The sequence below is a fragment of the Talpa europaea genome, assembly GCF_964194135.1.
Source record: "Talpa europaea genome assembly, chromosome: 9".
Taxonomy (NCBI): domain Eukaryota; kingdom Metazoa; phylum Chordata; class Mammalia; order Eulipotyphla; family Talpidae; genus Talpa; species Talpa europaea.
In genome coordinates this window covers 111622485-111645476 of record NC_140076.1, presented here as the reverse complement: position 1 = coordinate 111645476, position 22992 = coordinate 111622485, and the positions used below count along the sequence as shown (strand labels likewise).

The following is a 22992-nucleotide window of genomic DNA, read 5'->3' as shown; positions in this document are numbered from 1 at the left end:
AGTTAAAGAGGCTTTTATCAACTTTTAGCTCCCTAATATAATCCGTATATTGGATTTTAAAAGGCCAGTCTGCTACTTGGCTAGGCTGGTAGCTTGTCATGTCAGGTCTCCCTGTTGATAGGAGACCACAGTGGAGTCGTCCTCGGCTTCCTCCCAGGTGCTGCAGCCTGTGGGGTGCTCTTGGATACCCCCCAGTAGAGACGGCTGCCTGTCCAGTGGTTGTGCCCGTAAGTCCTCTATCGCCCCCTAGTCCCCAAGATGGGAATTACACTTCTAGAAGTTTAGCCCCAAAGTTTGACCAACCTGCTTTCTGCAGTGACCATTTAGCTGAGTCTCCTGTCTCTAGAAGCTTTGTCCAGTTTCATGACGACCCTGACCCCTGCACCCACACTCTGCAGTGGTGTAGACCTGTGGAGGGGGTGCCGTGAGAGAAGTTCTGGGCAGATGGCGCTTGTCTTTCCTCACCCTGCGAGGTCAGGAACGTGGAGGAGTGCTTGGAATTGGTGGGGACTGTTTCTCTGGAAGCACTTTTAATGCTTCAGGTTAGCCTCTGAATTTTTTCATGCTCGCCATATGTCTGTGGTTACCTCAATCAGGGGTTACCAAGGTGCTCTGACCAGGACCCTGGCTCCTGGCTCTGCTCTGCTCACGTGTTCTCCACCCTTGGGGTGCCTCTGGCTAAAGCCACAATCAGGGAAGCCCAAGGGGGTGGAAGAGCAAGAAGGTGCCTGGGGAAAGACTGCCTTTCAGTCTTACACAGCATGCACACACCGCTTTTCTGCCCTGGATTTCATGAGATAAGTGGGGGGTAACCCTGTGTGGCCTGGGACGGGGGGCACTTCTCTATGTCTACCTCTTTTCTGGCACCAACGCATCAGTGGGCCAGAAAGGGGAGACGTCCAGTGGGAGAATGTGTCCACCTGGCCATGGGGAAGGGAACTGGCTTTGGGATTGTTCCTCCTGTGTCAGCGTGGGGTGCCGAGACCCCAGGGAAGGGCCCAGCCTCCCCGTCTCCCTGCAGAGAGGGGACCCGTGAACGCTCTGACCTGCACGAGCGCACCATTGGGCAGGGCCTGCAGCGCCGCTCCAGCACAGTGGTGGCCTCGTTCTGAGGGGCCTGTGAACGGTGGGTTCGTGCCTCAACAGGTGAAGCAGACAGTCTGGGCTGGGCATCAAGAGACAGAGCTGCGAGTGTCGCAGAGGTGCCCCGCGCAGCCTCACCCTGCTCTATGGCTTGAGCCTCTCCGCTCTCTCTCTCTCCAGAAACAGGCTTTGCGGTCACGGCCATCTCCCGGACGCCGGGGGTGACCTACAGTGACTCCTTCGACCTGCAGTGCATCCTCAAGCCTCACTACCCATCCCGGGTCCCCATGTCGGTGACATGGCGCTTCCAGCCGGTGGGCACCATCGAGTTCCACGACCTGGTGACCTTCACCCGGGACGGAGGCGTCCAGTGGGGGGACAGGTCCTCCAGCTTCCGAACCCGGACGGCCATCGAGAAGGCGGAGTCCAGCAACAACGTCCGCCTGAGCATCAGCCGAGCCAGTGACACGGAGGCCGGCAAGTACCAGTGCCTGGCGGAGCTGTGGCGCAGGAACTACAACAACACCTGGACGCGGCTGGCCGAGCGCACCTCCAACCTGCTGGAGATCAGGGTGCTGCAGCCAGGTGAGGGCCGGGCCGGGTGCTGCAGCCAGGTGAGGGCTGGGCCAGGGTGCTGCAGCCAGGTGAGGGCCAGGCCGGGGTGCTACAGCCAGGTGAGGGCCAGGCCATGGTGGGGTGCTGCAGCTAGGTAAGGACCAGGCCGGGGTGCTGCAGCCAGGTGAGGGCTGGGCTGGGTGCTGCAGCCAGGTAAAGGCTGGCCAGGGTGAGGTGCTACAGCCAGGTAAGGGCCAGGCCAGGGTGGGGTGCTGCAGCCGGGTGAGGGCTAGGCTGGGTGCTGCAGCCAGATGAGGGCTGGGGTAGGGTTAGTGGTTTGAGAAATTTCAACTCTCTGGGAAGTTGCAAGGATCCTGTTCCCCTTTGTTAATGGCCGGTTAATGTCTCACTGAGATGCTTACATCTGACTGCTCTTGTCTCTCTCTGGGCACCTGCTTACTTGGTTTTTAACCATCGGAGCTCACGTGGCCGGCAGGACACTTCCTGCTAAGATGTCAGCGTGTGTCACTAAGAACTGGGGGTGCCTCCTCCCAGCCGCAGGTCTATCATCCTCCCCTGGAACTGAGCGTGATTAGAAGGCATTGCCGGCATTTTCCCAGGCGTCCCAGTAATGCGCCTGTAGTTTGCTTCCCTCCGAAGCAGATCCAAGCAGGGATTACACTTGGTTTTTAGTTGTCACATCACATCTCTTTAGACTCCTTTAATCTAGAACAATTCTCCAGCCTGTGTGTGTGAGAGAGAGAGAGAGAGAGAGACACTAACAGTTGTGAAGTGTTCAGGCCAACTCTAGCTTCTTAACCTCATTTCCGCTCTTTCTTGCAACAGTGATATGAATGAGTGATGTGAACCATTGTCTCCCCCCACCCCCCTATACAGACAAGGGACCTGGGAAGGGGCCGGGAAGACAGCGGGCACTTGCTGACCATCTGCTCTGCTGTCTGATTAGACTTCCACAGCCCGGGAAGGTGAGGTGCCCGGCCCAGGGTCGTGGGGCTGTAAGTGGTGGCGTTAGGATTTGAGCCCTCGCTGTTTCCCTGACCCTGACCCTGTCCATGTGCCCTGAATTTGGGGTTCCTTCTCTTGCAGACTGCATCTCCTGCAGACAGGGTAAGGATGCTCTGACCTGGGGATCCTTCATCAGGGCTTTTTCTTTTGCCAAATACTCTCCTTTCCCCCTCACACAGGGAGTGGCTAAGCGCATGCCTGTTATAGACTGCCCGGTGTCTGTCCCTGTCTCCTGTCACAGTGGAGGCTGGTGGAGAGAGGGCAGGCCGGGACCCTGACCAGGAGGGCACAGGCACCCAGGCAGCTGGTGGTGGGATTGGACAGCAGGCGCCTTTGCAACATCTATTTTATTCTGACCCACCCACTTTGCAAAGCTGGTTTGTACACCGTGCAGAAGGGATTTCTCTGCCTGCCCTCAGCTGTGGTCAGCGCCCACCCCCATCTGCTGAACCACTGAGATGGTCTCTGTGTTGTTTTCAGCAGTGAAGTAATGTTGATGCCTGGGTTTTTCCTTCACGTCTTCCAGCCGTCAGAGTCTGGAATGAGCAGGCTGTCTGGATGATGGCACGTTTCCTTGGCCAGTTAGTGTAAACTTGGGTGACAAGATGCTCGAGTTGTGCTTAAGTGGGTTTTCAGGTTAATGGAGGGTTAAGCCTTTTGTGTGAGCCCTTGTTGTGCCTGAGGAGGAGCTGCCACCTCTTGCTGACTCCGCTGGCCCTCGTTGGTGGTGCTGCAGCCGGTGGTGCTGCAGCCATGGAAGGCAGAGAATTGGGGCCTTGCCTGACTTGGTCTTTTTGAATGAATCCCCCATATTTGCTTGTTTCTAAAACCATGCAGAATCTAAGACTGGCGGCAGTGCGTAAGGGAAGAGTCAGGAATGAGATCATTGCAGGTTCTAGTTATCTGGATTCTGATTAACATGAAATGATACTAAGGGGAAAAGCAGACAGCATTTATTTAGCACCCATTGGATGCCGGGCTTTGTGCTCACATTTTCTTTCTTTTTTTTTTTTTTAATTAATTTATTTATTTATTCAAGCACTGTGTACAGTCAGAAGCATGGGAGGGTGAGAGAATTCACCAGAGCCAGAGCGGGGAGCAGAGCAGGCAGAAGGACCGAAGTACACTGCTGAGGGGAGCAGCGGGCGGCAGGAGAGGTCTGCGCGCCACGTGGGACCCTCGCCCGGTGGCCGGGGAGCGGGGATCGAACCGGTGCCTCAGAGGCCGCGGGTAGCTTCACAACCCAGCGCTCAACCGCTGCGCCACCGGGGAGGCCCTCACATTTTCTTTTAAAATTCACCAAACAATGCACATTGGCCTTTGTCTTCCCCTTTTGGTTTCCCCAGGAGGAAGCCAGGGCTCGGTATTAGGAGACTCGACGGCTCACCCCAGCTGGGTGAGTGGCAGGCTGAGACTGGAAGGGCTTCCAGACAGCTCCGTTTGCCCTGGTGCCATTTCATTGCCCCTTGGGTAGAAAAGTAGCTCGAGTTCGGGGCCCCAGCACCTGCTCCGAGGCTGTGTCCCATCTCCTGTGGGTCTGGCTGCCTTGGTTGGTTGTGTTTGTGCTGGAAATGGAGAACCGCAGGGAGACTGGGGGGTGGAGGCCAGGCTGATGCCAGAGGGAGGCCTCTGCTCAGAAGGGCCCAGTAATGCGCCCCATTGCCCTCTGGAGGCTGCTGAGAGCAAAGGCAGGTGCCGGCGGCCGCAGGGCTCTGGGGAGCGGCCGAGCTTGAGCGCACACCCTGTAAGTGCTGCCTCTCCCTTATTAAATATTTATGCATTTAGCACTTAATATTTTCCAAAGAGCTGCATGTTTGCTTTCACTCCTTTCCCTTGCACTCTGCTTGGTATCAGTGCTTGTATTTGGGGGAAGTTGAAGAGGAAAAACACCGGAGGGCTGGCTGTGTGCTGGTCTCCTCCTCGGCCTCCCTGCAGCCCTGGGGGCAGTGCTGTGTGTCCATCCGATGAGTGAGGGGCTGAGGCCAGAGGAGCCTCACTTGTGGATGGCCAGTAAGCAGTGAGTGGGGAGCTGGGGTTTGAACCCAGATGTGCCTTAGTAAAAAGCAATTAGGGTGGACGGAAAGGACACTTTGACCTTTTAAAAGGCGGTATAATCTGAAATCATTCTCCCTGCTTCCATCAATGGGTCATTCCAGATGTGGTCTGTCTCCGGGTGGCTGAGGTGGAGGCATCTGGCACAGGCCGGGTAACAAGAGCAGCTGGTATTGATGGGTATTTCCTGTGCCCCATCGCCAGCCTGCACACTTCATGTCATGGTTACTTAGTTCTTAATCCCTGCAGTGGAGAAGGATGGTGCTTCACCCCTTTTGTAAGTGGTACCCCGACACAGAGGTCAAATAAATCATCCAGTGAGCCATGATGAGTGGCAGAGCCAAGAGTCAAATTCAGACAGGAAGTCTGGCCCCGGAGTCCAGACTCTTAATTTTTTAATATCATGGTCTCTTGCAGACATTTAGTTTTCTTCTCCAGGACCCTCTCCAGTACCATGTGTTTTTATTTACTCTCTCCTCTCTCTGGCTTACCGACCTGATTTCCTGATTTCCTGATGCCCTTTCATAGGAACTAAATTTGTTTCCTACAGGTAGATGCCCACAAGCTTCCCCAAGACCTTGCTGGCTAGTGGTTGATCCTCTTCTAACTTCCCTGCTTCCTCAAACTTCTGCCACCAGGTGGCTCTCAGACTTGGGGATCAGAACTGGTGCTGCCTTCTCTTCTCGTCTTTCCATGCCTGATCCCACAAAGCAGGGATCTCCTACCCTGTGTTCTCCGTGAGGAAGCACCAGTTCTCCCAGCCCCACCACTTTCTTTTTTTAAAGAATGTTCTGTCAAATATTCTAACAGAATGAAATAGAAACTGTGGGCTCTTGCCTCACTCACGCTGGCCCATTATCAGGAACCCTCCAGGCCGGTGCCCTCTGTGCCCAGGATGCTCTGTGTGGTCTGCCCACAGGCCTGTGCCTGGCAGAGCCACCTGCGGACCTGACTGCTCGGTAATTCAATTCATGAAAGGGCATCATTGTGGGTCTGTTATTGGCCTATCCGTGCCCTCTTTCCTGTCCCGTGTGCACATCCCCAAGGAGATCCCGCCGAGTGCCCTACCTCCCCTTTCTTGTGGATTCCGTCTGGCCTGACTCCCACTGATAGTGCAGAGTGACCCCCAAGGGGCATTAAGGCAACAACAAGATCATCCAGCATATTCGATTTTGGTTTTTAATCAATTCTTTCCTCTTTTAATTTCGGAGCATCACTTTGCTTCCTTCTGATTTTCTTTAGCAGCAAAACACCCTCCAATTATATATCCCTAAATACAGAAGCAATAGGGGAAGTGTCAGCATTCATTTTCCAAATGTTTACGACCGTATCTCGGTCTGGCTATTAAATATTGCACATTAAAATTGACAAAGCAATAAACAAGCTTCTAGGAGGACAGCCTCCGGTGTAGAAAGCCCACTTGTCAGTGGTGTATTCTGCTGGGATTTTACTGATGGGTAGTCAGGATGAATATTTAATACCCTGTGGATGCTGCCAAATCCGTTTTCTCCAATTTCTTATTGCTGACCTGGCAGATTGGGAGAGCCAGGGGCTTTATCTTTGTCTCCATGAATCCAGGGCTTGGGAACACTGGGCCTCCTTGTCATAGTCTAGTTGGTGACAGGCTGCCCTGTCCCTCAGAGGGATTGCCCCTGCTCTCTCATGGGAGACCCTGAGCTGCTCCTCTTTCACACAAACTGACATTCCTGCACATGGTTCAGCTCCTCTGTGCACGGGCTTCTGCCTGCTGGGCGCTCAGAGATACGGTGAGCATGAGAACGAGAACCCTGCAGGAGTCCCTAGCCCTCCCCTTAGCCTCAGGTCTTGTTGTCATGGTGACACCTGGTATACCTGTTTGGAGTCACAACTGGGGTCTGTTCTCTCTGCAGACAGGTGAGGCTGACAGGTCGTGTCTGGGTGACTTCTGATGAGCCATTCCCACCTCTTGACCATTTGCTACTTTCTCCTTGCTCCCACCTCCCGAGGTCCCTTCTGTAAGCACGTCTGAGTACCTACTGTGTGCTGGTTTCCACGCAGGGAGCTCTGGCTACAGAGACGAGGGGTCACAGTCCTTCCATGAGGGCTATATGGAGGAGGTGGCAGGCCTGGGAAGAGAGGGGCCAGGGAAGAGTTGTGGGGTGGTGGAGCTGGCCCAGGGCCTGGGCTGCAAGGAAGAGGAAATCCCTTTGTGTGGAGGTAAAGGGGGAGGGAGCAGAAGGCATTTCCCTGATAACAGAGTGGATGGAGGAGCTCACCAAGGAGGGAACCAGGGGGTCAAGAGGGTCTGACCCTGTGCTCAGAGTGAGGGGGTGGGAAGCAGCCATAGTGGCTCAAGTTGAAAACAGACCAGACAGCCTGGGCCTGAGTCCTGGCTTTGCTGCTCACCACAGTGTGACCCTGGGCAAGTGTCTTTATAAAATTGGGAATAAGGGATTTTATTTCACAGGGCTGGTGGGCACCAAGTAGTTAGTATTTGTAAAGTGCTTATAGTAGTGCTCCATGCATTAAAAAGACTATATACGCTTGCTAAATAAGAATATTCTGAACTGAGCAATATTCTAAACCTAGCTCAGTCAGGTCACGTCCTCTTTTTTTATAAAAATTACGTAATAGCCCCTTTACTACTCAACTAAAATTCATTAATAGACAGTATATCACACCTGCTCATATACTCTTTAAAAATTGTTGCAGTGCTGGGAGGAATTCTTTTTAAGTAGTCCGTAATAAATAATGTTCTTTGTTGGTACTTAGGGACGGCTGCACCAGGAGGCCCTGTGTGGCCAGTGCAGCAGGCCAGCGGGGCCCCCTGGCTAGGTCTGCTGTGCTGAAATCCTGAGCATCTCTTGCTGCAATTCTGAATAAAACAAAGGAACACACCTCCCCCGCCCCCGACTTGTCTAGCATGTTAAAACTATGCCAAATTTTCTTTTTTGTTTTGATAGTAAAATGCAAGTAGGCCAGAGGTGGCGTTCTCTCCCATGTGAGTGCCGCTGGAAAACGTGCAGCAGGGCGAGCCTTAGTGCATGCAAGCATCCCAGGTGTGGGTTTCTGTCTACTTCTGACTTTAGTCCATTGAGTCCTCTCACCCCAAATCAGTCGTCCACTGGACACCTGCACTGTGTGCTCCCTGTGGCGGCGGCTGCCCTGCTGAGAGTGCGGCTGTTGCAGCCTGGCAGGCGGGTGCTAAGCTGGGAGCAGCGGCTCCTGTTTGCGACTTAGGAAGCTCTGCCTGGTAGAGCTGGGACTGAGTGCAATCCCGAGAATGATAATTAGGGGCCCAAACTAGGCGTGACCAGGGGGAGAGAGGAGCAGGGGTAACAGGAATGCTAAGGAAGGGGATGCTGGATTGTGATGGCTGCGTGACTAGCACCTTCTCCCCAGGAATGGGTGGGAGACACACACACACACACATGCAGCACTCACACACTTACACTTGTTCACACATAGAACAAACCCACTCATACATGCACCAACACACACGCAGAAACATACACGCACTAACACACCCGGTCATACAGGGGTACACACTCAGGCACTCACACTCTCACATAGACATAGCCACATACACACTTCCCAAGAATGGGTGAGACACACACGCACACACACTCTTCACCGACAGCTCCCCTGTCATGCCCTGAGTCTCAGTTGCCCTCAGTTGGGAGACTCCACTGCCAGCTACTGGCCCCTCTATCCCAGTGTCACCAGTACTGTCACGTGTCAGCTGGAGCTGCACTTCCGGGGCCTCTCTCAAAGGGGGCTGCTTGCAGGGGTATGCCTGGGGCTGCTCACAGGGGAAGTTGTGGGGTGAGTCACAGTGGAGTGCTCAGGAGCAGGGGATGCTTGTAGGGAGGTGCCCACAGGTGGGGTTCTCGAAGGTGGTATTTACAGGTGGAGCACTCACAGGGAGCACTCAGAGGAGGGAGTGCTCCAGGTAGGCCTCAGAGCCTCTGACCCTTCCTGTATCTCGTTGGATTCTTTCTTCCTTGTGCTAAGGAATTAACCGAGTGCCCATCCTCAGTGGTTTATATTTTCACTTCTGCATTTGCTGCCTCTCTAACCATATTCACTTACACAGCCATGCACAAGTTTCCCAGGCTTTAGGGTGCACCTCAATCACCTGGGGATCTTGTTCAAAGGCAAATTCTGACTCAGTGGTCTGTGGGTGCAGGGAAGCTGAGAGTGCATTTCTAACAACCCCACGTGTGACACTGGAAGTGCTGGACCATGGACAGGACTTAGTAGCAAGTTTACCATTCAAGTTTGATGGCTTTCAACCTAATATTAGGCCCCTAATAGGGGATGGAACCCAGAAACCAAAAAGAAGTGAAATAGCTAAGATGTATCATTGTATGCTTGTTACAGAGTGTGAGCTGAACTTTGCACAGACTGTTGCCTGTAGTCTATTAGGCTCCATCCTGTGGTCTCATCTTACAGATGAAAGCCCTTCTGGTTCTTAAGGGGCTGGCCCCCCTACTTCTATGGAGGGAGGGATGCAGGCTGCACCCGCCCGGGGCAGGACTTGGGAGCTCTTCCTAATGAGTTGAGGAGGCTGAAAACTCTCCTGGGCTTTGGGGAAGGTCCTCCCAGCCCTGAGATGTGGAAGGAAATGCAGAGAGTAGAATCGAGCTGACCCCTCGCCCACCTGTCAGACACGCACATTTCAAAAATGCCTCTTTTTCAACACTTCACAATATTTTGACATGGGAAGGGGGGGAAATGGAAATGCTTTGAAACATTTCTCTTGCATTCTTGTTCTCAGACCACGTGACTGAATTAAAGTTTAGTCATAGGATTCCAATTTAACATATGCAGTTACTATAGCAATTGAGGTTTCCTTAGTAACAGTTGCAAAAATAATCTGGCCCCAATTAATAATACATTTTAAAGCTCTTTCTACTCTACCCTGAACAACCCCCTTTTTTTTTTTTTTTTTTTTTGGACAAGAACCAGATAATTCAGGTGGTGTCATTTGCTCTGATAGAGCTACATTTGCATGTGGTGAATTGGCTTGGAAAGGAATGAAAAGGGAGTTGGCGGTTTCATTGTAGGAACCCGATCTGAAAGTTGACTGGCGAGCTAATGGGAGTCTAGTTTCCAGAGCTGGGGAGCTTACGGGCAGGCCCCGCCCCTGGATTCCAAGGCATCCTGGGCAACTTGGTACCTTTCAAGAAGGCAGGAGACCAGGCTTGTTCACAGAATAGGTGAACCCCGAACTGTGCTTGAGGGGCCCTCACAGCCTGATGGGCTCGGGCTGGTGAACTCAGCCTGCTCTGGGGAGGACGCAGCCTCATTTCCCCGGGGGCCGTGTCCCCAGAAGGGCTGTTGCGGTGATGGCCTTGGGTGTGGGATCCTGCCACACCTTAGCGGGCTGAGTCCTCTCAGCTGCTTAGACCATGTGTGTGTGTGTGTGTGTGTGTGTGTGTCAGGGCACACACGTGACAGCCTAGGAGAAGGCTCCGCTGCTTGGCACCTGGGCCTCACGCCTTGGTGCTGTCCCGCCAGGCTCTGAATGAGCCAGCCCAGCTGGTGAGGAGCCCGGCACCGGCACCAGGGGCTCGGTCCTGTGTCTGGGTCACAGCTGGACGGCAGGGGTGCTGGGCGCTGGCTGGCAGCATCCCCCCACCCCGGGCTGGCCTCACCTGCGTTTCATTCTCAGCTGGTGAGTCACGTGGGCCCTGCGAGCTCTGCATAAAGAAAAGAGGTGGAGGTAAAATAATGCTTTTCTATTAGCTCCCTAAGAGGAACTTGGAATTGTGTCTTTTTCCTTTTTTCCTTTCTCAGTAGGGGAGGTGGTGGTAGGGGGAGCAGGGCCAAGTGCGGTAATGAAGGAGCGGTGAGCTCTCAGATTACCTTGGGGAGACAGAGTTCATTAAACCTTGGCTTCCTGCCGCCTGAAGGTGAGCCCGGTTATTAATTAGCAGGTGGGGTGGCACTCCGGCGGCTCCCCTTTGCTCTGGTTTTAGAGCGGGGGGCTGGGGAGACTGCACTTGGCTCTTTTCTGCCGGGGTTTGCCCGTCATTTTCTTCTCGGCCTTCTCCCTCTCTTCCCCCGGGAAGATCCACCCAGCATCCTCTAGCTACTGCTGCTGCATTTTTCCAGCACACCCTCTTCCACGCACCCACTTCCATGTCTCAGCAAACCTGGCGTGCGCGCTTTCCGAAGCCCAGGCACCACGCTAGGCTCTGGGGGTGCAGTGTGAAAACATCCGCGGGCAGACTCGAACTCTTCAAAGCAACATACTTAGTGTCCTGAGGGCCACAGCGTGGACATTTGCTGAATATTTGCAGATTGAATCGAAGAAGCTCTTGGGGGTCTCGTGGACTAGAGCAGAAAGGAGACAGAGATTAAGAGGGTGCTGGTGACCACACAGGTGCACTGGGAGGGGTGAAATGAGGGAGAGGGATCTACAGGGAGAGCAGAAAGAAGGCTCCGAGGCAGACATACCTGGAGGAGGCAGCTGGGCAGAGGTTAGCTGGGCAGAGGTTAGCTGGGCAGAGGCCAGCACTCAGGGAGCAGCCACCTCGGGGAAGCCGGGGTGGGGACTGGGGGTTTGGGAGGGGGGCCATGGGGATGAGGAAGGACAGTTGGGTAAAGCCAGAACCCAAAGGAACTTTGTATTGTGAAACAGATCCTTTTTCCTATATGAGCTGTAAGCAGTCGGGAGCCATTGAACTGTTTCAGGCAGGGAAGTGGTGGAGGCTGTGATTTCACGGCACCCCCAGAGGTGTCACGATGGCAGGAGAGCCGGCAGGAGATGAGAGACGAGCAGCCCGAGCCGGGGGTGAGCAGCCAGGCAGGGAGTGTGGGGTGAACACGGCTCCACTGTGCTCTCCTCTGGGCTAGCTTCACGGGAGCTCGTGAGTGTTCAGTGCTCTGGAGACCGTGCAGGGCGCAACCCGCGAGGCGTGGCCGGGTCACGGTGCGGGGTCTTGCTGAGCCACTCCCGTTCCTTTGCAGTGACAAAGCTGCAGGTGAGCAAATCCAAGAGGACCCTCACCCTGGTGGAGAACAGGCCCATCCAGCTGAACTGCTCGGTCAAGTCCCAGACCAGCCAGAACTCCCACTTCGCCGTGCTCTGGTACGTGCACAAGCCCTCGGACGCCGACGGCAAGCTCATCCTCAAAACCACCCACAACTCCGCCTTCGAGTACGGCACCTACGCCGAGGAGGAGGGCCTGCGAGCCCGGCTGCAGTTCGAGAGGCACGTGTCGGGGGGCCTGTTCAGCCTCACGGTGCAGAGAGCCGAGGTCAGCGACAGCGGCAGCTACTACTGCCACGTGGAGGAGTGGCTGCTGAGTCCCAACTACGCCTGGTACAAGCTGGCCGAGGAGGTTTCGGGGCGCACAGAAGTCACAGTGAAACAGCCAGGTGAGGGCAGCTCAGGCCAAATGCAGCGGGATGTCCCTTCCTTTCTGGCTGACTGCACTTCTGCAGCTGCCTCGTGCAGGCCCTCGTCAGCCCCGCAGTGACATCCCGTGCTGGCCCTGCTGGCCGAGCAGGAGGTGCCTCTGGTCGGAATGGGCTGCTGGCATTTCCCTGTCCTGCCTGCAGGCCGGTCCCTGGGGCTCTTGAAAACGGAAGGCGTCTGCAGCCTGGAAGTGTCTTCAGGTTTCTGTTCTTCCTCTGCTTACAGATTTGACATTGTCTCTCCTGAGAAAGTGTGACTTCCACTTCCTCTACCTCACTTCCTCTCGGCCACCTCCTGCCTTTCCCTTTTCTTGTTTGTGCTGAAACTAAGATTCTTGGTGGATCCTAAGTTTATCGCGGGAGATTCCCCTTCTGAGATACGAGAGTTCACCAAGCTACCTGGGCCTGCGTGGGGCTGTGAGGGTCCTGACCAGGGCACGCTCAGTGAACTCTCATTTTGTAGGGACTATCAACACTGCAAAGCACAGAACTCAGAGGACACGGGTGAAAATAGCACATTTCCCTTTCTCAGTTAAGGTTTTGATTTGAATGTTTTCGTTTTTTATTTTTTCTTACTACATTTAATTTGTTCCCCCCCTCTTTTTTCCCCCTATGTTAAGAGTTTCTGGAAAATACAAAAAAAAAAAAAGGACAAAGAAGAAAATGATAATTTTTCAACCCACAGACACCTTGAGTGAGAGACTGATTATTTAAAATAACTTTCCTGCTAAATTATTTTCACCCTTTAATTGCAAAAGTAATTGTGTGTTATAAAACAGCCTGACAGTATTTAAAATAAAAGGTGAAGGTGCAGGAGCTCCCCCAGATGTCACTCAGGAGATGGTGATCCTGGGTGCGTCTGTGCATTTGGGGTTTTGGGGGTTCTCCTCTGGTCCAGACGGACGCACCAGGGGCTTCTGTGAAATCACGAGTGATGTCAGCCGGGCGCTGCCAGTGACTTCCCCTGGAGGAGGATGTGCCTGAGTTTTCAAACCCCCAGTTGCATCAGTGTCTGTCTTGGCTGATGTCAGGTCAGCTCAGGTCCCACCTACTTGGTATCTTTGGAAGGAAAGTGAGAACTGCACTATTAGGGCCAGCTCTTGAGCATATTGAAGTGGATTTCCTTGGCAGTTCCTTTGTGCTAACAATCCAGCAGATTCTATTTATCACGTAGTCAGCATCAAAATCTGCTCTTGCTCTGGAGGGGTCTCCCGGTGCCCTTCCTCTGTCCCCCAGCAGCTGTGAGCTTCATAGTCAGCTGCTGTTTGGAGGTACAGTCACCACAGCCCACCCTGTCCCCTCCTGAGCACCTGAACTGATAAGGGTCATCCACAGGGGGACACGGTTACTGTCGCCCAGAGCTGTAACATGGCAACTCCCATCGTGCTGCTGTTCAGGGTGGGAGTCTGTTTCTGCCAGTTGTGCACTCACCTGTTTGGAAAGGTACGCGCGGTCTCTGTTCTCCGCCTGCTGACCCTCTCCCCTCGCCTTGCAGACAGCCGCCTGAAGCTCAGCCAGGCCCAGGGGAACCTGTCCGTCCTGGAGACCCAGCAGGTGCAGCTGGAGTGTGTGGTGCTGAACCGCACCAGTGCGGCCTCCCAGCTGCTGGTGGAGTGGTTCGTGTGGAAGCCCAACCACCCGGAGCGGGAGACACTGGCCCGCCTGAGCCGGGACGCCACCTTCCACTACGGGGAGCAGGCGGCCAAGAACAACCTGAAGGGGCGGCTCCACCTGGAGAGCCCCTCTGTGGGGGTGTTCCGGCTCTTCATCCAGAACGTGGCCGTGCAGGACAGCGGCACCTACAGCTGCCGCGTGGAGGAGTGGCTGCCCAGCCCCAGCGGCGTGTGGTACAAGCGGGCCGAGGACACTGCGGGGCAAATGGCCGTGGCGGTCACGCGACCAGGTGAGGCTGGGCGTCCAGCCCCCGCGACAGTGGTGTTTCCTGCACTGCCTCAACTGTGTGGGTTCATTGTTTGCACTGAAATATATGGGCATTTGCATTTTGCGTTTGCATTCAGTCATCTAAAAAATTGTCCCCCTAGTGAATAGAAAACCGTGTGTCTGGCTTTGTCCTGGAGTGATGCTGTTTCTTAACTAGAACACAATTTGACAATCATTCCCAGAGCACAAGCTATTTGCTTTTTAAAGAATATATTCAGATTCAGACAGGTGGTCGTTGTGCAGAAATCACGAAACAATAGCTGTGTGGTTAAACAAATTTAAGCTTGTGGATTTTTCAGTGGAAAAGAATTGATTCACTTTTTTTTTTTAAACATTTATTTATTTACGCATACAAGAGCTGGGATGTGGGCCACAGGTGCGGGGGAGGGGTGAGAAAATTCACCAGAGACAGAGTGGGGAGCAGAACAGGCAGATCCACTGAAATACACTGCTGAGGGGAGCAGCTGGGAGACAGGAGAGGTCTGCTGCGCCATGTGGGTAGCTCCCTGGCTAGGGATCAAACTCATGTCATAGTGGCTGCCCATAGCATCATAGTGCTGAGACATAACCCCTTGCACTACCAGGGAGGCCCTGAGTCATATGTTTTAAATAGAAAAAGAAGAATTATCTGCAACTTTGCTCTCACTTCCTAATAATTCCCTTGGTACTGATGACGGCTCTGCATGACCTGGTGCTTTTCTTGTCTTCCTGATTGTTTCTCAAGTGCCTAAATGCATGCAATTAGTGGTGTAATTGTTGCTACACATTTAGACACATATTAAAGCTGAGAGGTGCAGGTCCTCAGTGCACGAAGTCCCCACTCATCCGTGGGTCCCCCAAGGTCCCAGAGCAGAAGTGGGCTCCAGTGCCTGCTGCCACCTGTAGCCTGTCCTAGAGCTCTGTGTGCCAGCGGTGCACCCTAGACTCCAGATGGGATGAAGGTGTTGCAGAGGGACTGGGTAGAACCCCACAGAAGAGGTGGGAGCCCCAGCCTTTGTTCACCTGTGAGCGACACTCAGCCAGTTCATTGGAAGCCCAGGACGGCCCTCGGGAAATGCGCCTATTGGTCTCCGTCCAAGCAGAGTCCGAGTCCGTGTCTCTTCTCCTGCTGATGTTCCCTTGGCGGCTCTCGTGAGCGTTTCATCAGCGAAGCCAAAGGACGACTTTCAGTAGCCAGGATTGAATTATTTGTTTAGAACCTACCCCAGCGAGCCAAAACAGAAAAAAAGCAGTAGCCAGCAAAATAAAGGAAGACACAACAGCTGGTCTGGTGGTCTGGTGCCGCCGCGCCTGCCCGGGCGCCCCTGGTGCTCGGTGCCCACCCCAGCCGGAGGGCCTTGTCCCTGTCACCCTCCCTGGGGGCATCTGCACTCTGGGTGAGGGGCCCCTCCAGGTCTGTTGTCTATTGTTTGGCTTCCTTCCTGGTGGAATATTTACCTCCTGGCACTCACCCAGGGCGGGCAGCAGAGCCAGCACACAATTTAAGTCAGAAGCAGCTGTAGGGGTGACGTGGTTTCCTGAGGCTGCCATCACAGTCAGCACCAGCACGGCTGTGTCAGCAATAGAAACATGTTCTCCACAGATCCGGGACCGGAGGTCTGAGGTCAAGGTGTTGTCAGGGCCGCGTGCCTCCTGAAGGTTCTGGAGGAGAATCCTTCCTTGGCTCACCAGCTGCTGTGGACCCCAGTGCTCCCTGGCTACTTTGCCTTGGATCTGGACCCCTCAGCGTCTCTACCCCTCCATCTCTGCACCCCTTTAGTCTCTGCATCCCTCCAATTTCTGCACCCATCTAGTCTCTGCACCCCTCCATCTCTGCATACCCCTAGTCTCTGCAACCCTCTAATCTCTGTGCCCCTCCATCTCTGTACCACTCCAGTCTCTGCACCCCTCTAGTCTCTGCACCCCTCTAGCCTCTATACCCCTCCATCTCTGCACCCCTCTGCCCTCACTGGCCCTTCTCTGTGTCCTGCATGTCGTCTGCTCTCTTTACAAGGACACCAGTCATCACCCTCACCCTGCCCCATATGGTCACATGGTCATATTTCCAATCCAGGTGAACTTCTGAGCTTCCAGGGGGTAGGGGGAGGAAATGTTCTTCAACCCCTACAAGGTGATGGTGTAGCTCCCTCCTGATTCCCATAAGCAGCACGTCACCAGCTTCTTGGAAGCTTTTCCACCGATACTCCATGCAAATACTAACAGGCTCATAGTGCTGTGCGCTGTAATTCTTTTCTCTCCTCCTGCTTCTCTGCTTCTAGCACCAGCCCTTTGCTCTTGGCTGCTGCCTCGTGTTCTGTTGCGTGGATGTTGCTGTGATGTCTTTAGTGACAGACACTTAGGTTCTGAGCAGAGAAATGAAAATAATTTCTCCTCCCGTCTCTGTCCTTCATCCCAGATGCGGCCCTGCAGGTGGACACGGTGGTCCCCAACGCCACAGTGTCTGAGAAGGCCGCCTTCCAGCTGGACTGCAGCATCGTGTCTCGCTCAAGCCAGGACTCCCGCTTCTCTGTGGCCTGGTTTTCCCTGAGGACTAAAGTCAGTGGGAAAAAGGGCAGCCCTGGCCTGGCAGAAATGGAGGAGCAGGAGGTGATGGAGGAGGAGGAGCAGGAGGAGGGGGAGGACCCCACGGAGCGGACTGCGCTACTGAGCGTGGGCCCTGACGCCATCTTCAGCCCAGAGGGAGGCCCCTGGGAGGACAGACTCCGCTTCCAGAGGCTCTCACCACTGCTCTACCGGCTCACGGTGCTGCAGGCCAGCCCGCAGGACACGGGCAACTACTCCTGCCGCGTGGAGGAGTGGCTGCCCAGCCCTCAGGGAGATTGGTACCGGCTGACGGAGGAGGAGTCGGCCCCTATCAGCATCCGCGTCCTGGACACCAGTGAGTTTCCCCAGTTGGCAGGGGAGGGTCGCACTGGTGACAGCTGTGTCTCAGGGACAGGGCAGGGGGCGTTTGCAGGTTAATAAGCACTTTCCTCCCCTGTCCCAGGCATTTAGGACTTGACACACCGTTCATGTCACTGACCCTGATGGCCCAGGCCAACTCAGGAGTGTGAACGGCAGTGATAACACAGTCATCGTCCATCTGTGCAATAATCCTGATGCCACACCGAGTCTGTGGTAGTGTTTCCTCTGTTGTTCACCAGCCTGTGGTAGAGTTCATCACACAAATACCTGGTCAGGGGTTACTGTGTTACGCTTTAGAATATTCACTCTGATCTCCTTTAGCCAATTAACAAGTGCTTCAGACTCATAAGGAGAGAAAATGAAGCCCCAAACGCCTCCCTGTCACTCTTTCTGTTTTCCTGGGTCATTTTTATTTAGAGGGTGACATGGATGTAGGTGGATTTTCATGGTCACCTGGGAGGACCAGCCTAGAAGGGCAGACCCCTCACAGGGGTCAGAGAACAGTTGAGCTTACCATTGATGTTACAGAATATTCCAGAACTCTGAGTTTGGAGAGTAAAGAAGGATTCTATAAACAACACGGAGGAAATTCTTGCTAACCTTGAATTTTCTGTTCTAACAAGTCACTCTTGATTGGCTTCTCTCAAAATGTGGCTCTCTCAGACTGAAAATGGTGTCAGTTATTAGCACAATTAGCCTATAACACAGAAGTGAAAATGTCACTCGAAATTTCTACTTGTTTTCAGTGAAAACTTTTTACCAGATAAATTTGATTTGAAACTTTGGGTTTCATTTGCTATTTCTTTTCTTTGATCACCTTGTTTCCGTTGCTTCAGATTGACTCCTATGACGCTGAGATTTTACAGGTCAAAGTAGTTGACTGTCAACAATTTCACATGCTTTAGAGATCTAATAGATGTAAATGTGTGTTGAATGTTCTTGAGCATGCCGATAAGCAGCAGCTGTGCACGCGAAAGGAAGGCAGGAAAAGACCTGTATTGTGCTCAGACCCCCCAACACACTCCTGAAAAAGTTCCAGTCCAAAAGCACAGGGAGCGTGTGGAGGCCACGTCTTCTCTGCCCACTGTGGCAACCCCTGTGTATGGCGTTTCAAGGACCAGAGACTATCCAGCAGCCTCAGAGACCAGGCTCCTGCTGAGTTCTTCTAAGTGCAAGGGCCGACCTGGATGAGGGCGGGGGGCCTGGCTTCATTGCCCTCCACGAATCAGGGAGCACGCTGTGTTTTCTGAAGCCACAGACACCCCGTGGGCATCTGTGGGCCCAGGGTGATATTTTACTTGATCGTGTTAATTAAAGAAGCATTATTTCTGGGAAAACTACACTCAGGAGCTAGAACATTCATATTGCCAAAGAAGGACTCTGGAGCAGAACTGAGTGCAAAGGGAAAGTGTAAAATATAACTGTGCGGGAGAATGAGAGCAAACTGGGGTCATTTTTTTAAAAGATGTATTTATTTATGCATGCAAGAACTGGGGTACAGGACAGAGGTGTGGGGAGGGTGAGGGGATTCACCAGAGACAGAGTGGGGAACAGAACAGGCAGACTGATTGAAATGCACTGCTGAGGGGAGCAGCGGGCGAGACAGGAGAGGTCTGCTGTGCCATGTGGGAATCTCCCTGGCCGTCCAGGAATCGAACTTGTGCTTCAGAGGCTGCGGCCAGCTTCATAGTGCTGTGCTTAACTCCTTGCGCCACCAGGGAGGCCTTGGGGTCAGCTTCTTCTGTCCTCATTGGAGTTGAGCTCATGAACCGCCTGGTGACACATGTCTTTCCAAGCTTTCCAAGCTCCCACATGGGTTTGGGAAGTCAAGGATATTAGGGGACAGAAAGGCAGGGTTGGGGGCGTCCGCCAAAGCTTCCCTTGGGCTGGGCGAGGTCGCGGGAAGAGAAGTACAGGTTCTCAGCCTCTTGTCTTGTCTCTCTCCGACCCCTTCCAGGCTCCACCCTGCAGTCCATCATCTGCTCCAACGACGCGCTCTTCTACTTTGTCTTCTTCTACCCCTTCCCCATCTTTGGCATCCTCATCATCACCATCCTGCTGGTGCGCTTCAAGAGCCGGAACTCCAGCAAGAACTCTGAAGGGAAGAACGGGGTGCCCCTGTTGTGGATCAAGGAGCCACACCTCAACTACTCCCCAACTTGCCTGGAGCCCCCGGTGCTCAGCATCCACCCAGGAGCCATAGACTAAGGGGCCTCCATGGATGTTGACCTCGGAGGAGCCAAGAGCCTCCTTTGCCGCCTCTGCTCCGTGACTGGACGGTGGCTGCGCCCGCGCTGCGGTGCCCAGAGATGTCAGACTGGACAGCGGGCGGAGGCGCCGCAGCCATGGAGCCAGGCTGCCTCGGGGCGGTCGTCGGCAGGGGGCTGCTTCCAGGGAGATGGTGTCATCTGCAGAGTTAGGGTTTTGGCTTTGGTCTTGGTACTGTCGTGAGTAGCTGCAGGTGCCACATCTGCTCGCTGGTTTCTCTGGCGTCCTCACAGGAGGCTGCGGGTTCTTATTCTTTGTAATGGACTTTCTACATCCCTTTGGTTAGCCCTTTTTGGATTCCGTGACGTTGTGGAAGATCTTCTCTCACACCTGCTGGCAAGAGGAAGGACTGTGTAACACGAAGGATCTCTTCCAAGACGTTTTGTTTTGACACTTGAAGATGCCACCCGTGGATCAAAATACATGCAAACATTTTTTACTTTCTTAGCAAGACTTGGAAACTACGTGTCGCGTGAGCCCGATTTGTATCTTCTCTCCTCCCTCAGCTGGAGCTGTTGGAGCCACTTCTTAGTCAACGTGAAGAACTGCGTTTTGCTTCAAAAAGCTGTGAGAGAGAGAAATCCTGCCTGCTCTCCCCCAGGAGAAGATGGGCACAGCCAGCCGATCTGTCAGGGGGCCCCAAAAAGGTGTCATCTCAACTTTGCCAAAAAAGAGAAAACTTTCTTGGAGGAAAAGTCCAAAACGACCAACAGCTCACACTCTCCAAGTGGAGGCAGGCAGAGGCCAATTTTAGCAGCGATGACTTTCAGAAGAACCAAAGCTTGTTCTGTGCTGCCAGCGCGGCCTCCGCGGCTCTGAGCCCACTGGCTTCTACTTTAAGGTGCTTTGGCCAATTCTGAAGGTTAAGGGTCCACTGAGCTGCAAGGGGGACCCTCCTGAGCTGACCACAGGGGGCCCCCATAGCTACCCCCAGGCAGATGGTCCTGGCTGCCCTAAGGAGGGCCCCAACTTGCCAACAGCTGCGTTTCTCAGAGGGGCACCAGGGGTGGGGTCTGCAGAGCCTGGTGGTGCAGGGTGGGGAGGAATAACGGCACCTCCCGGGAGGTATGAGAAGTGGGGTTGCTCTTCTTCCTTCCAAGCTTATCTCCATAAAGATGCTGACGTCTCTGTTTTCATCTCCACCCCCTGCCCCCAATCTCACTGCCACGGAACATCAGCCCGGACATCCCAGGCAGCCTCTAGTCCGTCCAGCTTCCCTCCTCTCGGGAAGGCGAGCACATGTGTTGTCTGCATCTCACGCCCTTCCCTTTCTCACTGCTCGGGGCTTGAGGTGCTTCTTCATTGTTAGGATTTTTTTTTTTAATTTTAATTCCATTTGCAGCCCAGCAAGGGTCAGTATCACCCTCTTATTTTACAGTAGATGGTGCTCCCTCGAGCATTGTCTATTGTCCTCCACAGAGATATGTTTCTGTCCTGGAGTTCCATGTTTTGTGGCGAATAGCGCCATCTCCCTTCCTCTGTGAACTTGCATCTTCAATCCCCAGGGAGATGCCAACATGGAAAGAGCCACCAGGGATGCTGAAACTTAATGGATGGAGAGATGGCTGCAAAACCTCGTTCTGAGACTGAACAGACTTGGGGAGGCTGTGGGATTGCCCGGGCGGAGGGGATGCTACTGGCCCTTATCGGGGTCTGCAGGTGGAGGGTGCACAGCAGCTACTAAGCCCGTTTCTGGCAGGTGGTGTAACCCTGCTGCTTTTCCATCCAGGTGACCCAGGGTGCTCTTTGGAGACACCCTCCACCCACCGCTGCCCCCATGCTCATCCCTATTTATTACGCTGCATCGACACTTCTGAGGTGCAGAATCGTCTCAGTGGCGAGGAAGGAAGGCATGCTCGCCCCATTTGGCGGTGGAAATTGCCTACCCCTAACTTAGAAACTGAGTCAGGGAAGGGCGATGTCTGACTGTTTTCTGACTGGAAAGATGCAGAGGGCTGCCTGGGACGGGTGTGCAACTAAGATTTGGGTCTGAATGGGTTCACAGCTGTAGAATAGCAGGTGCTGCAGGTAATTCAATATGTGAAGCAGTTGCAGGAAATTTGAAAGACAAAAAGAAACCGGAGCCAGTATTTTAATAATTGTTTTTTTTTCCTCTGTATTTTCTATTGACCTGGGGGAGACCTTCCAAAGGTGAGCCTCTCCAAGCTTTCTATGAAAATCCCCAGGACCTGCTTGCTCTCCCATGTCTTTGGAACTGTGGTGTCCGAAGACAGAATATGGCGCCCTCCAGTGGCCGCGGGTCCTCATTGCACGTTGCCCTCCGGTGCTTCTGTGGTCTGGACCAAGAGGAAATCTGCAGCCACTCGCTTGACTTGGGCACATCTCAGAGGCTGCATTGATGAAAAACCACAGTGTGCGAGGCCCTTTCCAGGACACGGAGAGGACCGCACCCTCTCTCCCCTGGGGGTTTCTGTAGCAGATTTTCCTATTCTTTTCAAACAATGGTTTCTCTGCGTTGATGGTTGAAGGGAAAAAATGTGGGGTCAGAAAGCTCCCCGTGCATGATGTAGAGAGCTGTTGGTTTGTTTTTGTTGCTTTTTTTTAAGGAACACTCTTTGTAAGATGTTGCACTAAAATGTTTTATATACATTTCAGAGACCTGTAGTAAATTATGTTGAAAATATGGCTGTTTGCATTCCCTGGCGTCCACTGTCCTTCCTCCCCCAGCCTGAGTGGTGCCTTCATACACATGACACAACACACTCCTTCCTGGACACCACAGCCAGCTGCTGAAGGGCGTCATAAAGAGTCAGGCCTGCGCTGATGAGCAGGTGCAGAGGGAAGCGCTTACCAGCTCTAACTTCCTTTTTTTCTGGAGGGTGGAGTGTGGGCTAGGCGGGAAGGAAGGGAGAGAGAAGCTGGTGGAGAAGGGGCGCAGGATCATGTCAACAGCAACCTTCTTGGCCACCAAGGGCCTCTGCAGCAAGACCACAGCATGATCTGCAGTGGGTGGCCTTGCCCTGGCCCTGAAGGCTCAGCAAGCACTTTCAGGAAGGAGGAAAGAGCAAGGCCTGGCGCCTGTTGTGTGCACAGCAGCCCAGACCCTGGTCCCCGCACAGCTCAAATCTGGGGTGTTTAGGAGTTCATCCCATCTGCAAGTTGAGAAGAATGACAGGATGATTAAAGCACAGCAGTGATATGTGATCGGTCAGGGCCCATCTGTAATCCTTTGAAATCCGCAGGCCACTACCAAAGAGGCACTAGATACAAAGTGAGAGGCTCAGGAAAGTGCTTCTTTTTTCTACTTTTTAAAACCTCAGCCTTCCGGGACACAAGATGTGGCCTCTGCACCCCACCCCACTTGCGTCCTGCTTATCAACTTCCGGCAGCTCCTGGCTTGGCCAAGAGTTGAGATGCACTGTCTCTCCCTTGGGTGCCCAGCATGGTTCCATGTCAGTTTTATGCATTATTTTTGCATGTTTTTCCTCAAACATGCTCTCTGCCAGGAATCATATTTAAAAGGGAACTAGGGACTAGAGTATGATGAAATAAGCTTGTGCCTCTACATCCCCAGTGCAGATCTGCCCGGTGTTTACATAGACACATGAACGTCCCCTCCCACGCTGGGCAAGAGTAGAGGCAGTGCTTTGTCTACTACGTGCTGGGCCCTGAGTCTTCTGGGCTTTGGCAAGACCCAGAACCAGAGGGATGTGCTAGGAAGAGCAGCAGCCTCGCGCCAGGAGAGCAGCTGAAAAAGCCGCCTCTCTTACCTAGCGGTGACATCTGCAAGGACAA

The 22992-nt window shown here is 53.6% G+C and overlaps 1 protein-coding gene across 3 annotated transcripts in view; it reads left to right on the top strand.

Moving 5' to 3' along the window:
- The window catches only part of IGSF3 (immunoglobulin superfamily member 3), a gene marked incomplete at its 5' end in the record, with an annotated part of 75626 nt that extends 56325 nt beyond the window's left edge, over positions 1–19301 (top strand). For all 3 annotated transcript variants that reach the window (XM_084242680.1, XM_084242679.1, XM_084242678.1), the window contains 5 exons: positions 1264–1668; positions 11674–12084; positions 13619–14026; positions 16460–16942; positions 18926–19301. In XM_084242680.1, coding sequence (XP_084098806.1) covers positions 1264–1668; positions 11674–12084; positions 13619–14026; positions 16460–16942; positions 18926–19176 — 1958 coding nt within the window. In that variant the 3' untranslated portion in view covers positions 19177–19301. The remainder of the gene's footprint in view (positions 1–1263; positions 1669–11673; positions 12085–13618; positions 14027–16459; positions 16943–18925) is intronic.
- Positions 19302–22992: the final 3691 nt, after the last annotated feature.